At 50.2% G+C, this 16,409-nt stretch overlaps 2 protein-coding genes across 4 annotated transcripts; both read left to right on the plus strand.

The window, feature by feature from the left end:
* Positions 1 to 2,174: 2,174 nt before the first annotated feature.
* On the plus strand, positions 2,175 to 8,218 carry LOC117836334 (hydroxyproline O-galactosyltransferase GALT5). The gene is made up of 7 exons (XM_034715736.2): positions 2,175 to 2,900; positions 5,512 to 5,744; positions 6,045 to 6,329; positions 6,416 to 6,544; positions 6,662 to 6,835; positions 7,255 to 7,362; positions 7,669 to 8,218. The coding sequence occupies exons 1-7, from the start codon at positions 2,222 to 2,224 to the stop codon at positions 7,876 to 7,878; spliced, it is 1,818 nt and encodes a 605-aa protein (XP_034571627.1). The 5' UTR covers positions 2,175 to 2,221; the 3' UTR covers positions 7,879 to 8,218.
* A 2,852-nt stretch (positions 8,219 to 11,070) lies between these two features.
* On the plus strand, positions 11,071 to 15,873 carry LOC117840152 (protein SOSEKI 3). 3 transcript variants are annotated; one of them, XM_072290954.1, is made up of 7 exons: positions 11,071 to 12,050; positions 12,269 to 12,495; positions 12,582 to 12,651; positions 12,760 to 12,875; positions 12,993 to 13,932; positions 15,119 to 15,401; positions 15,556 to 15,873. In XM_072290954.1, the coding sequence occupies exons 2-7, from the start codon at positions 12,339 to 12,341 to the stop codon at positions 15,631 to 15,633; spliced, it is 1,644 nt and encodes a 547-aa protein (XP_072147055.1). In that variant the 5' UTR covers positions 11,071 to 12,050; positions 12,269 to 12,338; the 3' UTR covers positions 15,634 to 15,873. The 3 variants fall into 3 exon arrangements, 2 of the variants coding, with proteins under 2 accessions (XP_072147055.1, XP_072147056.1); XM_072290955.1 differs by having other exon boundaries at positions 12,278 to 12,495; XR_004636946.2 differs by having other exon boundaries at positions 11,074 to 12,050; positions 15,119 to 15,463; positions 15,558 to 15,873.
* Positions 15,874 to 16,409: the final 536 nt, after the last annotated feature.

The raw sequence follows: 16,409 nt of genomic DNA on the forward strand, positions 1-16,409 counted from the left end.
GGTTTCTGCCCATACCAACTCTAAGCATAATTCCGGGCATGTTTAGGCGGGATATAAAGATTATGAAAACCAGCTAAAAAAGCTGTATCACATCCAAAAAGCACAAATTCTTATAATCCTACTATCTCTCTACCCAGGTACTTTTGAGATTATAGGCACAACCATCGTTTAACTAGTGTCAAAACAGCACGACTATGAACTATCCATCCATAATCTATATTTTCTAGATTATAGCCTCCCTGCGGATCTCCTCTTCCTCCTCAAGGGTAAGTCTATTCTCCTTGACGGTGACAATCTCGCGGGTCTCAGGCGTCTTGCCCGCCATCATGTCAGCAATGGCGTGGCATGGCCAGGTCGACCTTGATGAAACCCGCATCCCACTCCTCGAGCTCCTCCGCGGCGGGCGTGCTTCTCGCAGTACTCCATGACCCTGCCGAGGACCTTGGAGCCAAGCTCGAGGACCAGGGGAACGACGCTGTCGCCGGTGGGGTTGTCGCAGATCAGGTTCCCGAACGTCAGCGACTGCATCGCCACCGCCCTGTCCACCTCGAACACCACGCCGTCCCAGCTCTTGAACTTGAACTTCTTGGCGTCGTCTTCACCAGGCGCCGCTAGGTCGTCGATCACCGTAGTGTCCACCTGGAACACCTTGCGCTCGCATCCCAGGAGCCTGACCTTCCCCTTGCCGTCCTCATCCCAGGACGCCGCCACCACCGAGGAGTCCACGACGAAGTCCGGGCAACGGTGAAGCAGCTTCCATTTCCGAGTATTAGTGATCGAGTTACTCCGGTGGCTGGTTCTATCAGTTCACCCTCAACTGCAGACCGAGATGAACCGCTTTGATGGCGAAGCCAGACGGAGGCGCCGCTACTCCGCTGACAAGAACTCAAGAAGCTTATATGGATTGCGATCGAGAGCAGGTCGAAAGCGCCGTGATGCTCCGGCTCGTATATGCCGCGGCGCTGCCGTCCGCGGCCATGGAGCAAGCCGCGACGCGGCGTTCTCCGTGGAGCTTAACGCTGCCGTGCCGTGCCGCCGCCCTGAAGAGATCCGCGCCGCCGCGCGCGCGCTTTTGCCACGCCTGCCCAGGCGCCATCCAGACACCACACCGGCAGCGCGCCGTGCCCGCGGCCGAACCCGTCCAGCCGTACACGCCGACGCCGCCGAGCCGTCGAACTGTTGCAATGTTGCCCTCGTATAACAGGCCAGGCGCTTGTGCTGCGCTAACTTCTTTCTTGTAGCTCCGCGTCACCAGATCAGTCAGGCGACTCCACGTACACCGCCAGCTCGACCCCCGGTCAACAACAACGTCTAGTCGACGCAGAACTCGAACCCTCCTCGAAGTGGTGACTTGGCATGAACCGAGCCGAAGCACCGAGCAGCCGAGCAGGCCGGCCGGCCCGGGTGGCGGACGCGGATCGTCCCGTGCGATGGCGCCGTGGCACAACCGACGGCGGCATTTCGTCGTTGCCCCCGTTTTCTTCACCGAGTAGGCGTCGCAGGCTCGTAGCGCACCGTTACACACCACCACCACCGCAGCCACCATGCCGTACCACGCGTCCGTCCCGGCCGTCGCCATCTGCGCCCGCGCTGACTGACTCGTGATCCCCATCTGCCATCTGCTTCAAAGCTGCGGATTCCGGCTTCCAGGCGGCGCAAAGATTGGCTCGCCCCAAAAAGACTGCGCGGGAGAGCGTACAGCTTACCTTTCTGGTTTATGGATCTGTTATCGCAAGATTAAGCGCCAACCAAACAGACCCTCAACTGCACACACATTATTACCGTTTCTATTTGAAGCCGTTTTTTTGGGTTTTCAATTAGGATGAGCCTGTAAACTATTTTAGATTTTAATTTCGAAGTTGCAACTTATACACTTATCTTATGCAGCTGCTCAAGAAGATCCATAACGCACATTGAATTTGGATTAAACAAGCCGTGATCACCGTGGTACTACTACCTTTTTGGGTACTGTGTGTACCAACTCCCCAAGCGAATGCCAACGTTCTTGGGTGCACACCAGCGATGATCAAACCGCACCAGACAAGAGCAAAAAAGCAACTCCGAAAGGACGTGCACGCAAAAAAGCAGCCCCCTCCCTCTTAAACCCCGCAGAATTTCCGAAACGCCGCTCGGAACGCACGCCGCGCCGCTTTTTCCCGTCCCCGCCCCCTCGTCGCCTCGCCACCTCCCCCCTCCCGGAAAAATCCAAAACGCGCCGCCCATGCGCCGGCCGCGCCGCGGCGGCGTCGGCGGCGGCCTCCGCCCGCTGCTGCTTCTGCTCCCCTTCGCCGCGCTCCTCTCCGTCGCCACCTTCTCCCTCCACTCCCCCGACCGCCTCGTCATCGACGCGCCGCGGCAGCTGTCCCCGACGTCGCGCCACGTGCACCGGCTGGCCGTCTCCAGCCTCGACGTTCCCGGCGCCGCGCCTCCGCTCCACGGGGCCGCCGCGCGCGCGTTCCGGTCCGGCGGGCGCCTCCTCCGCGACGTCCTCTCCTCCCCCTCCCCCTCGTCCTGGTCCTCGTCATCCGCTCCCGCGCCGCCGCCCGCGGGTGTCGTCGGCGCGACGCGGTGCCCGGCCTCGATCACGCGGTCGGGCGCGCAGCTCCGCGGCGTGGGCGGCGGCGCCCTGCTGCCGCTGCCCTGCGGGCTGGCGCTGGGTTCCCACGTGACGGTTGTGGGCGCGCCGCGGCGGGCGGCGGGCGCCACCGTGGCGCAGTTCGCGGTGGAGCTGCGCGGGGAAGGGGATGGGGACGCGGCCCCGAGGATCCTCCACTTCAACCCGCGGCTCCGTGGGGACTGGAGCCGCCGGCCGGTGATCGAGCAGAACACCCGCTTCCGCGGACAATGGGGACCCGCGCTTCGGTGCGAGGGCCATCGGTCGCGCCCGGAAGAGGAGACCGGTGCGTCGGTGCTCTCATCTCTTCGCTTCCTTGCTGTGCTGCTAGTACCAGTACTTTTTTCATGTCCGCTTCATTATTGCACGGTAACAATATTATATGAACTGGTGGAAGAAGGCAGATTACTGTTGGCCCAAATGCGTGACGAACTAGCTTCTAGCAAAACAAACGTGATGGTACTCAACCGAGTAAATTACCATGTTAGCTTGCATTAAGAGAGCCATGTCGCGCCTTCACAGTAGGTGTTAATATGATTGTAGCCTTGATCGTACGGTTGGTGCGTAAAAGGCTCCTCCTTTTTGGGATGTTCCATTAATTATCATAGTAGTAGCTTTTGTCCTGTGCGTTTATTTTTCTTTCAGTTTGATCGGCATCAATCAATTCTGGGAAACTATTCAAAACGGAAATTCAAAACGGAAATTGCTACCACTGGCCATGTTTCTCAATTCTTACTACTAGTTAAGGGTCTACTAGTTAAGGGTCTGTTTGGTTGCCTGGCTAACTCTAGCCTGGCTAGAATCTGGAGCCAGACTAGCCCAAGCCTGTCTAATGCAGTGCAATCTGCTCATGTTTGATTGCTTGGGCAGCCTAAGCCTGGCTAGTATAAGATTTTATTTGGTTGGTTGTACACGTTGTTATGATGACCTTGTACAAGGCATAGGTACAAGGCATAGGTGAATTTACCATCCAATTTCATCCTCTCTTCTCCACCACCTTCAACCACATCCTCCCTCACCTCCGCCCACACCCTCCTCCTCACCACCACCCTCTACCTCCCTCTACTTCCTCCCCCCGCCCGACTTTTCCCGGCAGGTGAGGCCTGCCCACGCCGCACGGCCGCTGCCGGCCACCGCGGGCGAGGTCCTCTGCGTGGGACCGCCGCCGGCCGCTGCAGGTGAGCTCCTCCACGCGGGCTGCTGCCGGCCGTGCGGGCGAGGTCCGCCGCGCAGGGCCGTCGTCGGCCGCCACGGGTGAGGTCCTCCGCTCGGGGCCACCGCCGGCCGCCGCGGGTGAGCACCTCCGCACGGGGCCACAGATGGGCGGAGTGAAGAGAAGACTGGGAGGTGAGTCAATTCGAGGGGGTGCCTGCGCGGAGCCCGGCTTCATGGAAACGCTGGATCTGGGCGTTCCTAGCAAGCCTGGCTAAGACCCCCTCCTTGCATTAGTGCAGCTTGGCTAAGAGGGTTATACAGGCAACTAAACATGAGCTAGTTGGCTCTGGGAAGCCTGGCTAGGAGTTAGCCAGGCAACCAAACAGACCCATAGTCGGTCCAAGTACCATCAAAGAGTGGAACACGGTAAGTTAGTTGATCTTCTTTCACATACTGATTGAGCATTGCCATACTGAATGAGCCCAAGAACATCTAGTTATTTTGGCACAACTGTTGTGGTTCTTGCCAACAATAAGTTTTCTTCACTTGCTTGATTTGATGAACAGGGACTTGCCTCCTTGTCTAGAATAGCCAAGCCATGTGGATAGCTTATATTTTACTGTAGTTCTCTATCAACATTTTTACTAGGGCAGTTGCCAGTTGGCACATTTGGTAGAGGCAAGGAAAAAGTCCAAATTACTCCCCTCGAGTATAACCAGAGTCTGGATAACCCCCTAAAGTATTTCTTAGTTCAGTTTACCCCTTAACACGATTTGTCTTTTTTTTTCTACATGCACAAGTGGAGCCTTAAGTTCAAATTTTGCAAGATGATAGCAGACATCATAAGACATGATTAAAAAAATATATCATGAATTCTTTATCATTATTTTGATAGGTTAGGATATTTAATAATAAAATTTATCCTTGAGATGCAAAATTTTATACAAACTAATGATGAAAAAGTCATAAAATATTTTTTAATATAGATTATGATGTCCACTACCACCCTGCAAAGTCTCAAATTAAAATTCAACTTGTGTATGGAGAAACAAAAATGACAAATTGCATTATGGTATAAGTTGAACCAAATAGCATAGTTTAGGGGTAAATTGAACCAAAACATAGTTTACGGGTTATCTGGATTTCCTCTATACTTGAAGGGAGTAATTTGGACTTTTTCCTAGAGGCAATGCATGGGTTGTTCATTTCCATTCCCATGACAGTGATAATGTTACCATTTCCTTTTCTAGTGTTCGTGTTTCTGATCTAGTGTGTCCATTAAGTTGTTGCTAGTACTCACTCGACAACAGATGATAAACCCTGTTATAACTTATAACTGAAACTCACATCAAGCATTTGTACTCTGAGTGCTCAATTGTGCAACCAGCAATTACACAGCTAGATTAGCAGTGGATGCCTTTTTCTTTTCTTTCCTTTTTTTTTTGGAAGGGGGATACCATTTCTCTTGTCTTCCATAATCTTTATATATTGTACAAAATGTTTCTATTAGCGGAACACATTTCGATATTATAGAGGGGATCTTGTTTCTACACAATGCTGCCCATGCCCAATATCCCCATATAAGATATATTTAACTGATTTCAACAGGATACCTGTCTGATAACATGATGATATTCTATTTCTATATAAATTATTTGATTGAAGTGATAAATGTTGACTTCATGAAAAAGTCTGGCAGGTTATTATTGTCAGATCTCTTATGTTGCTAACCTGTGGCGCAGTTGATGGATTGGTAAAATGTGAGGAGTGGTCTGGAAAAGTTAGGGACACATCAGAGGAGTTGAAGAGATTGTGGTTACGGAACCGTATTGCTGGACAGAAGGGCAGAAATTGTATAGATTGGCCATATCCGTTCATGGAGGATGAATTGTTTGTTCTAACACTAAGTGCTGGTTTAGAAGGCTACCATTTTCATGTTGACGGGAAGCATGTCACTTCTTTTCCTTACCGTGTTGTAAGTTGTGCTTCCTTTCCAAACCTTCCTATTTTGAATTAATCTGTCTCTTTTATGAGTGCTGCTAGTTTTACATTGAATTGTGCATCAGGATGTGTGCATTATCATGCTTTTGTTCAAATTTTACATAGTGCAGCACACATTCCAATGTACTATGAATGGCTTATGGCTAGGATAAGGGGTAGTTACGCACGTAGGTGCACATGTGCTGCTACTGTAGATTATCATTTAAAATTCTTACTTGATTTCTTTGTTGCAAGATGTTCTGATGTGTTAGTTCAATACTTTTCTTCTTTCAAGGGCTTTGTTCTTGAGGATGCCACTATCTTGTCTGTGATTGGTGACATTGACGTTCAATCAATAGTAGCTGGTTCATTACCAACAGCTCACCCTAGCATTGTCCAAAGAAATCTGGAGTTGCTAACAGAACTAAAAGCCCCTCCTCTTGCTGAAGAGAATGTAGAGCTATTCATAGGCATTCTTTCAGCGGGGAACCATTTCACTGAACGCATGGCTGCGAGGAGATCTTGGATGTCTTCAGTACGAAATTCCTCCAGCATGGTGGCTCGGTTTTTCGTTGCATTGGTAATTTTAACACCTCGGAACCTTTATCTTGCCCCCTTTTGTCTTGTTCATACGAACATAAATAACTTAAACATGATGTAGGGCAGAATGGCAGAAGAGAAGTGAATGAAGATTTGCTGAAAGAGGCAGATTTCTTTGGGGACATTGTCATTGTGCCTTTTGTGGATAGTTATGATCTGGTTGTTCTGAAGACAATTGCCATTTGTGACTATGCGGTATGTAGCACTAGGGTGGATATGAAACAAACCTATCATACGAGTATTTGAAGTACATTTCCTGACAGTTTTTATACATTGCACTCTCTGAGTTGCATTTTACATTGTTGTTTGAAGGCTCGTGTTGTTCCGGCGAAGTATGTCATGAAGTGTGATGATGATACCTTTGTTAGACTTGATTCAGTGATGGCTGAAGTCAAGAAAGTCTCAGACAGCAAAAGCTTGTATCTGGGGAACATGAATTACTACCACAGGCCACTGCGGGAGGGAAAATGGGCTGTCTCATACGAGGTGAAGTGATGAACTACTGTATTTTTCACCTTTCTTGAAAATGTTATAAGCAAAGCTTCTTTATGATATACAGACCGATTATTACTCCATTTGTTTGGCTTGAGATACCAGAACTAGCGAAATGCACCTCTTACAAACAGATCAAAGAGTCTGCTAGGATGGCAAATCAAATACAACAAACAGCTATCATTCTAGCAGTACTACAGTTCTTCTGAATTTGACTGAACAAATGGTTTGCAACGCATTTTACTTGGCATGTAGCTGGATGTCACTTCATGGGCATCACAAGAGCTATAGTCGTCAACATGAATGCATTGTTGTTTTGTGTAGGATAATTGCCTTGTCACTAGTGCAAGCATAGTTGAGTTAGCCCTGTATCAGTTGAACTGTTTTTGTAATATTCCTCTATCAAATTCCAGGAGTGGCCCAGAGAAGAGTACCCGCCCTACGCCGATGGTGCAGGCTACATTGTTTCTTCTGACATTGCAAACTTTGTCGCATCTGAAATGGAGAAGGGAAGACTAAATGTAAGCTCTGTCTCCACTTACTATCTCCATTTTATGATCATTTCGTATCAAACAGCAGAAGATTTTGTGCAGCATCTGCAAACTGCTTATGGCCCACTACAGCACTCAATAACCACCTGCTTTAACTTTGGTTCCCTTGGATGATGCCACTCTTGACGGAAACAGTAAAAACATGAACCCAATCATGCCTGACCCTGAAAAGGTTTACCAAAAGCCAAAAGCCGGAGCCCATCTCCAATTCACCATGCAGTGCTGTTGTGCACGGGCGCTTAGCAAATGATTGCATTGCCATTACGTTTTCTCCAGCTGTTCAAGATGGAGGATGTGAGCATGGGGATGTGGGTGGGGCGGTTCAATAGCTCCGGGAACTCCGTGGCGTACGTCCACAGCCCCAGGCTCTGCCAGTCCGGCTGCGTCGACGATTACCTGACCGCGCACTACCAGTCGCCAGCGCAGATGGTGTGCCTATGGGAGAAGCTGCGGCAAGGGAGGCCACAGTGCTGCAACGCAAGGTGACACAGAGAAAACTCTGCCTCTGAAAGCTCACCTCGGCAATTCGGCATACACTTCCCTGGGATAGCAGGGTGCAAACCACAGGTAACGCTTGTACATTGGAGGGTACATAGCTGCGTTTTTTTCCACTGATCGGAAGCAGTGTGGTGAACACAGAATACGTCGGATGAAAGGATAGTTTACACGTCATATCTGTAACATAATCCAAGCATATTATATTTATAACAATCTCTCTTGGTACATAAATTATACGTGTCACAGTGTACTGTCACCTGGATACTGGCGTACTGCTGGTCCAAAAAGAATGCTCAGCCGAATTGTTTTTCGGCATCAGGCTCATGTATGCAGTGTACTCAACTCCAGAACGGAATGTCTGCGAGATCAGGCCATCACTACTGTTAAACAGCCGAATTGCTTCTCTCTCCTTATTTTTTTGTCAGCTGACGTGCCGTGACAAAAGAAAGAGCACGGCTATTGCTGTGGCTTGGCCGGCCCGACCGTGGCGACGACCCTACTAACATGCGCTCGGTGCTCCTGTCTGGCTTCCTCGACGTCCTGTCTGCGTCTGTGTTCCTGGCTTCCTCTGCCGCCACTGTGTAGTGGCCGTGCCCTCCTACTGAGGTACTGTTGGTGGGTGACTTGGGTTATACGCGTGGTTAACCTTCTTGTTCGCAAGTAACTGAGCGCTTTGCTGAGACTGGTTGGTTTCTCCTCGATGCTTTATTGAGATGCGCACACGGTGCATCTGCAATGTTACCCATGCCAGATCACGGGTATGTTCTGACGAACAAAATATAATCTCAATTGTTGCACATGCTCTTTTACGTGGCATAGAGATGATCTAGATCTCTGTTACAGAATCTCTATGCCATGTACTTAAAAGAGAATGTCAGGGTAAAAAAAAATACTTAAAAGAGAACGCAGTACAACAGTTTTCCAGGAGATGAAGGAAAAAACGATTATTCAGATTTTGGAACATCTAAATTTCTAGGCAGGAAATACATTGACATTGATGAGGGGTTCAGATCCTGACATTGATGGCCTTTAAAGCTTTTAATTAATGGCGCTGCTTTGCAACGCGGCCGAGAGTGTTGCTCACCCCTGTACTGGAACCATTTACTGCTGCTTCCATCTTTAATTGGACGTTGGTACGATGTTTGCCTCTACCCCTGCTTTACCTGATCGATGCAAGTACTACATTTGCCGGATGCCCACAACTGAGAAGTGCCGTTAGCAGCATGGCATTCTCCTATTCTTTCTTCCCCTGCTTGTTTCATTTTGCATGTTTCTTTGTTTGCTTGCCGTGTCGATATTTATAGCTATGCCTGCAATACCACAACCTCGGATCACGATAAATAACAAAAAGAAAAGGTTTTTGTTTCCATATCTTCACGGTTAGAACGTCTCCAACAAGAAAGTGTTGTGCTACTGGTGTTACAGTAATATTTTAAACAAATAAATAGTGTACTAACGTCCTATCGCGCCGTGAAGATCTAAGCTCGCACGTCTCCGGATACTCCCCCCTCTTACCGCACGAGCTCCGAGCTGTCCTGCTACACCAACTTTCTTTTCTCTCTTTCCGGTTGAGCTAGCAGCTATCTCATGATGCTCTTGGAGACGCAATGCATGATCTCAACCATTTCTCAGTCCAAAATTTCCAGCTTAAGTATTTGCAAGTCTTGACTAAAAAGTTTCACTATCCATCGTGCTATGTGTGCAAATCTATCTAACAACCTGAGGACCAACAAGAGCCAAAAATCGAAGGTAACGACGGGAAGGTAAACGATGGCAATGCTCATCGGTTCGGATCCTGAACTGTACTATGCTCATTGCTTACCCTAGCACGAATGGCAATGGCATACTATTTTTCCTTTTATTATGGCGCCATGGCATACTATTGGCATTGCGCGCTGCTACCATATGCTAGCACCTGTCCAAACGGAACAGTTTGCCTATGGCTCTATTGCTTTGACTTTTGGCGAAACGAGGCAAAGGGCAAATAGCCTTTGATTTATTGCATTGGGTAGCTGGGCTGGCCCATGGACCCATACCCCTCTCATCAGGCAGGGGGGATTCAGGAGCCGCCCAGGCCACACGGCTCCCTAAACTTCCTCTGACGATGTGTGATCCACTGATCCTGCTCCAGTGTTTTTTTAATTACATCCTTCTCAGTGTTGATTCCCGGTCAGAGAAAAGTAAAGACATGCTGCTGGCGAAAATTAAACCTCCCTGCAGTCTTAGGTCGTTTTCTGCCACTCTGTCGTGTGATTCTTGCTACAGAGTGTATGTACGTGATGCATTGTGGTAGGAGTCTTTTTTTTAAAAAAAAAAACAAATGGCCGGTTCGCCGTGCGCCCCATTTTGCCATTTTTACTTACCATTTTCCCCGGCAAAATGGCACGCACATTGCCCACTAACACGGCATGCCTACAGTGAGAATTAAACAGAAAGCAATCCCGGACGCTGTGCAACGTGCAGTGCGAATTAAAGCGGGCCGCCGCGGCGGTGCGCAAACAATCCTACAACGAGCACTAGTACTAGAGATTAGCCACCCTACTTAACATAACGGGTGGAGTATTTAATGACTCCCAAGGACATTTGGGAGGACGGATGCTACCATTCCTCCCCTCCCCTCTCCTCTCCTCTCCTCTGCGCGTGTCTTTACCGTGCCGTAAAGCTGAAACCTTTTCGTGCAGGGCGCTCCAGCAGTTTGTTACGGCGCAATGATTGCCGCGCCAAACCTTTTCTGTTTCCCTCGCGGGTCCTCCGTTCCGTCTCGGCACCACACTAGCAGCAGCAGCAGCTAAAGCTAGCCTCCAAGAAATCGAGACAACCCCCGGTCAACCGATGGTCAGGATAGGTTCGGTCTGTTTGCGCTTTGCTTTTGCATGGACGAGGACGACGATGATGGGAAGATGGAGGTATCGCTTTGGAGGGACGTGGCACGGCAGCGCCTCATGATGCTCGCTCGCCTCCACGGTGCACGACACCACGAGGAACGCTACGGCTAGCCGGCTACGGAAGGCGGTGGCCACGGCATCCAGATCCAATCCCCCATGCGGCCATGCCCCGTCCTCGATGACGCTAATCACCCCCCGACGCGAGCGGGCGCAGCGCAATCAATGCCACCAGCAGCCCACCCTTGGGGCCCCTCCCCTCCCTGACCCTGACCTCTCCTCCATCCCTCGCGCACAGTCGAACCGGCCACAACCGTAACGCCACTCCGGGCGGCGTCCACTGTTCCCTCCTCCCCGCCAGCCGTCACCACTCCCAGTACCCCGCTGCTTTATTCCCCTGCCCTGCGCTCTCTGCTCTCAGCCTGCGCCCGCCACCGCCCCCGCTGCCGTTTGAGGTTTGACCTCGAGCTCCCTCCCGCACTCGCGCCCCTTCCTCCTTTCCCTTTCCCCGCCATTAACCTGACACGCAGCTGCCGCAGCCGCAGACAGACCTCGCGGAGTTGCAGTCGAGGAGGACGACGACGACTCCCCTCGGCCCCGCGGCCCCACGAGCGAAAAAAGTCATTCCTTCCGTGCTCTGCTCGCCCGAAAAGCTCCCGTTTTGCAGGCCCCGTGCCCGCCATTACGCCCCGCCCCCGGCCCTCGATTCAATGCCCTCATTTCCTCCTTGAGCTCTCTCCCCGCACCTCCTTCCTCGTGCCGGAGCCCGGAGCTGCAATTGCAATCGCCCTTCTCGTGCAGTCGTGCTCCTTCCTACCTCACGCCTCGCTGTTGACACCCTTTTGAGGCTTGGAGCCGCCTGCTTGTCCGCTTCCTGCCTCGCACCCACGACGCCCAGCCCACTCCAGTCACCCATCGCACGTCGGAAACCTCCAATCCCCGGTTTTGTTTGTAGCCATCCCTTTGGCCCTTCCCGTGGTCACATCGCCCTCCCTCCCCTCCCTGCAGCGTGCGCCCAAATGAAATGAGAGCAAAGTTCGGCCTCAGTTCCCCGGCGTCCCGTCCCCTCATGTGCCCGCGCCAGTGAGCGATCCTTGGCCGGACCAGCCGCCCGCCTATCCATCCCCTCCCTGCCTGGCGATCCTTGGCCGGGTCCTCTTCTCGTCCAGATTCTGATCGCTGACAGAGTCCCAATCTCGGCGGCGCGCCCTCGCCTCCCTCGCCCGTGCGCTAATTTAGACAGGGGTTTCGAGGCGGGCTTCGGACTTGGAGTTCGAGGTACGCCCCCGCACTCTGCTCATCTGCTGACTGTAGCGTGTACTCCTCCTCCCTGTTTCCGTTTCTTTCTTTTTGTTTTTTTTACTCGATGGGAAAATTGGGAACTCCCTAGTAGATACTCCATTGGAGGCCCCTGATCTTGTTTTTAGCGCCGTTTGATTTGAGGCGCGGGTTTTCCGGATTCCTGCCGTCTTCTCCTGCTGCTGAGGCGACTGCAGTTTCCCCAGGTGCGCGCCGAGAGACCAGAGCCTCCTTCCCGAGCGGAAGGAAGTTGAGGAGCAGCCAACAATGGAGAGCCGAGGGCGGCGGCCGCGGACCCCGGAGCGGCAGAGACCGGCGGCGCGGAAGGTGCCGGTGGTGTACTACCTCACGCGGAGCCGCCACCTCGAGCACCCGCACTTCGTCGAGGTGCCGGTCGCCTCGCCGGAGGGGCTCTACCTCAGGGGTCAGTGGAGTTGCAGCTTCTCTTTCCCCACGGGTAGTCTCTACCTGTGCTCGTTTAATGGCGATTGCCTTTTGGGGGTTTTGCAGATGTCATCAACCACCTCAACACGGTGCGCGGCAAGGGCATGGCCGCGATGTACTCGTGGTCCTGCAAGAGGTAATGCAAGACTGCAACTCTTTTTCCTTGGCAGGGATTTTTTTAAGCTGTTTTTCTTTGCGATTTTTTTGGGTGTTTGCGTGTTGATCGGTCAGCTGTTGGTTTCAGGAGCTACAAGAATGGGTTCGTGTGGCACGACCTTGCCGAGGACGACCTCGTCCTCCCGGCCACCGATGGCGAGTACGTGCTCAAGGGCTCTGAGCTCGTGGACCAATCTTCTCCAGGTAAGCAGAAAATTTTACCCGAATTCGCATTTGTTTATCTGGAGTCGAACTAGAAAATGCAGTGCTGAGTTCCTGACAGTGTTGGTTGCTGATTAGTACTTTTGCCTGCTTACTCAGGTCAATTATACCCTGTCAGTAACGGCAACCACAAGCAACAGAGCAGGCTGAAAGAGGGTGCACGGCAGCCATTGCCAAGAGAGCATTCCTACCCATCCTCCCCTCCTAGCGTGATAGTAAGAGAAGCCAAGCCCCGGCGTTCACCGTCTGTGCCTTCACAAGAAGAGGACGACACCCCCTCGCCGTGCAGGGACCGCTCCTTTGGGACCATGTCGCCGGAGTTGGAGCCCCGGAGGAATGAGAGGGCTCAACTATCAGCGAGTGGGTCTGCAAGCCCAGCAGAGTTCAGAGTTTACAAGCCCACTGGTTGCATGGATGCTGCAACTCAAACTGATGATCTTGGCAGAAGATCCGGTCGGAGAGCACCCGAGATGCGCAAGAAGAGTCTGAGCACAGATCATGATGCTGTAGTTCGTGAAATTACCGAGTACCGGCAAAGCCATCCTCGCCGGTCAGCAGATCTCCAAGGGATCTCCAGGGAACTCCTGTCCCAATGTGCTACTCCATTGAGCATACCTTCAACCCGTGTCAAGTCGGAGAGTTTAGAGTCCTTGATACGAGCGGATAACATGACGAACAGCTTCAGGATTCTTGAAGAGGAGGATATCGTTGTGCCCACCTGCCCGAAGCTGAAGCCGACTAATGTATTGATGCAGCTCATCACTTGTGGCTCCCTTTCGGTGAAAGATCATGAAAATGTCGGAATTGTTCAGGCATACAAGCCCAGGTTCCCAAGCCTGAAGTTCCCATCGCCGCTAATTTCTCGCACCATGATGATGGGTGAGCTTGATTACCTATCAGAAAATCCCAGGTTGATGGGAATGAGGTTGGAAGATAAGGAATACTTCAGTGGGAGCCTTATTGAGACAAAGATGCAAAGAGATGTTCCAGCTGAAAGGTATTCAGCGCTTAAACGGTCTTCCTCCTATAATGCAGAAAGGTAACTTCAGTACTTCACTATGATCTTAATCATGTACTGAAATAAGTTGACATTTGGATATTGTTTCTGGGTAAACACAAATATATCTAGACTAACTGTACAAATAGTACCAAATTCTATGACAATATTTAGCAAGAGCACCTCGACTGTCAAGGCAGAATTTGGATTTTATTAATTCTGTTTCCTTTTGCAAAATTATTTTATATTTTAATCATTATAATAGAGCCAATTATATGGGTGTTGAATCCAAAATTTTGTACCAACTGTTGATATGAACCCAACCCATAATTGATCTTACATTATGCAATTTGGTTGGGTTGGTTTACGCTCGGATCAGAGTTAAGAGTTGGAAAAGAGCCATTACTGGAGAGTATTTATGAACACGAGGACCATTGCTTTTGCAGTTTGTGCAACTGGGTTGATAGCAGAAACACTGTACGGTTGTCATATAATGCCATCATGTAGCTGGCATGTATCTATCAAACAAAATAGCAAAGTACGGGAATCTACCTAGCGGGAGAGAATTTGACGTCTGCACGGTCCAAAATTGGTAACACGAGAGATGTAAATGAGGTCTAGGACAACATGACAAAACACTACTAGCTCTCCGATTTATCCATTTCTTCTTTTACTTGCTTGTTATCTGATTAGAATGTTAAGATCATCGTTAGACATGGTCCATGACTAGTTAGGGCGAACTGGCTCAATAAAGATGTCACCAGACAGTATATAAAAAAAGATGTCGCCCGAAAATACAGAGGGGGTGAATTTTCTTTCTGTTACTTTCTTTGTCACCGATTCACTTCTGAAATTCTGGTGATTCTCTCATTCTCACAACACGAGAAGCTTGTCAGACTTAGAGGACCACATTGCTTGGCTGCCAGGCAAGATTCTCCTGTTGCTCTACTGAAATACAGAAGTGACCCTGTTGGTTCATCCTCATGAACAGTCTGTTGCTGTCCTTACAAGCTGTCATTCTATTGGTGGGGCCATTTTTTCAAAAAAAAAGTACTGCTACTACAAAGACAGTAGGTTCCAGTCTATCTGCATTGCAACTGGATCAAGGTTTCTTCAGCCTGTTAAAATCCGAATTTTACCTGGCAGAATCACATGGCGCACTTGATATATGAACTTTATTAGCTTATTTATGGTGGAACATGCTCTTACACGTGAATTACATCTGCAGGGGTGGCGGGACTCTAGATTGCACAAGATCTGATGAGGACACAACCGACACATCATCACGCTCGAGGTGCCTCCCCCGGACGCCGATCCTGTCATCCTTCCTACACCCGAAGAGCGACTCGCTGAAATCCCCAGTCTCAGACTGCCGGAGGAGCTCCTCAGCGAGGCAGGACTGCGACCTGGCGTCCGGGAATGGGAGCAAGAGGTTCGCCGACGGCTCAATCACGTCAGCAGCGAAGGCAGACTCGTTCAGGAAGGAGGAGAAGCTTGTCAAGATCGAGGAAAGTTAAGTGTCGCTCGTGGCCTCTCTTACCTGAAACTACTGTGAACTCTTTGTCAGTGCTGGGTATGCACTCGATGCTTCCCTCCCAAGAAACAATGAAACTCAAGCAATGATACGATGTTGGTATTGAGGGTTGTGTTTTGAACCATTCGTGCAGGCTGTCGTCCGGAGCTCGCGTTGTGATCCAGTACACCGTCCCTTGCAACGAGAGCGACGAAGGCTCTGAACGCTGACAATGCAGGGATCCTGCTGCTGCTGTAGAGAGTTTATCCTTGGAAGATTAGCAATCAAGGGATTACATTTCTTGAAAGTTGAAACATGCATTTAGCTAGGGGATCCTTTTTTTGTGGTTGTTTTTTTTACCTTCTTCCTTAGAGGTTTATCATGTCTCATTGTCATTTTGTAAGTGCCTATTAAAATTTATCTGTTATGTTTTCCTCCCCTGTGGTTTCAAAATAATTTCTGCTGGTGAATATCGATGAGTCTGGTTGACCAGCGTTTGCTCCCCAAAAGTGGCTCTCTGTTTTATGCTGGGCCGTGCATGCAACCCATAGGTCCATGGGCCATAGCTTCGCCGTAGAAGCGGGAGCCCATGGCTTGGTTTCGGCTGGGATGCGCTGGTTGGCTGTTGGCTCAGGCAGATGCATGAACTTATAGAGCGACTGGATCAAGTGTCTGAAAATTGCCTGATCTGCTCTACAAGTCAGCACCATCGGCCAAGCTAATTCCTATTGCTAACGATAGCTTCTCCAGTTTATAGGCTTATAGCATTGCTTAGAACTTGTGTATGCAGTAAACATGCCTGAAACTCTGCATGCTGATCGTCGTATTCCACTTGTAATATTCACTCATCAGTTTGATTAAGCGCGACGAAACCGAACTATTAGTTCAATCTGGTTGAAACTAAAACTAATCAACGAGAAATAAAGCTACTCCATTTCTTGAAAGAAATTGATGCGATTTGTAACACAAGAACAGGCACAGGAAAATCAATCTTAATTTACTATTC

Source organism: Setaria viridis, chromosome 9, assembly GCF_005286985.2.
Source record: "Setaria viridis chromosome 9, Setaria_viridis_v4.0, whole genome shotgun sequence".
NCBI lineage: Eukaryota > Viridiplantae > Streptophyta > Magnoliopsida > Poales > Poaceae > Setaria > Setaria viridis.

Bases quoted from the DNA above. Each gene is read 5' to 3' on its own strand.
- LOC117836334 (XM_034715736.2), top strand. From the start codon at position 2,222: ATGCGCCGGCCGCGCCGCGGCGGCGTCGGCGGCGGCCTCCGCCCGCTG. The intron at 6,330-6,415 runs GTAATTTTAACA...GATGTAGGGCAG, and splicing joins CTCGGTTTTTCGTTGCATTG to AATGGCAGAAGAGAAGTGAA. The intron at 6,836-7,254 runs GTGAAGTGATGA...ATCAAATTCCAG, and splicing joins AATGGGCTGTCTCATACGAG to GAGTGGCCCAGAGAAGAGTA.
- LOC117840152 (XM_072290954.1), top strand. From the start codon at position 12,339: ATGGAGAGCCGAGGGCGGCGGCCGCGGACCCCGGAGCGGCAGAGACCG. The intron at 12,496-12,581 runs GTCAGTGGAGTT...GGGGTTTTGCAG, and splicing joins GGAGGGGCTCTACCTCAGGG to ATGTCATCAACCACCTCAAC. The intron at 12,876-12,992 runs GTAAGCAGAAAA...CTGCTTACTCAG, and splicing joins CGTGGACCAATCTTCTCCAG to GTCAATTATACCCTGTCAGT.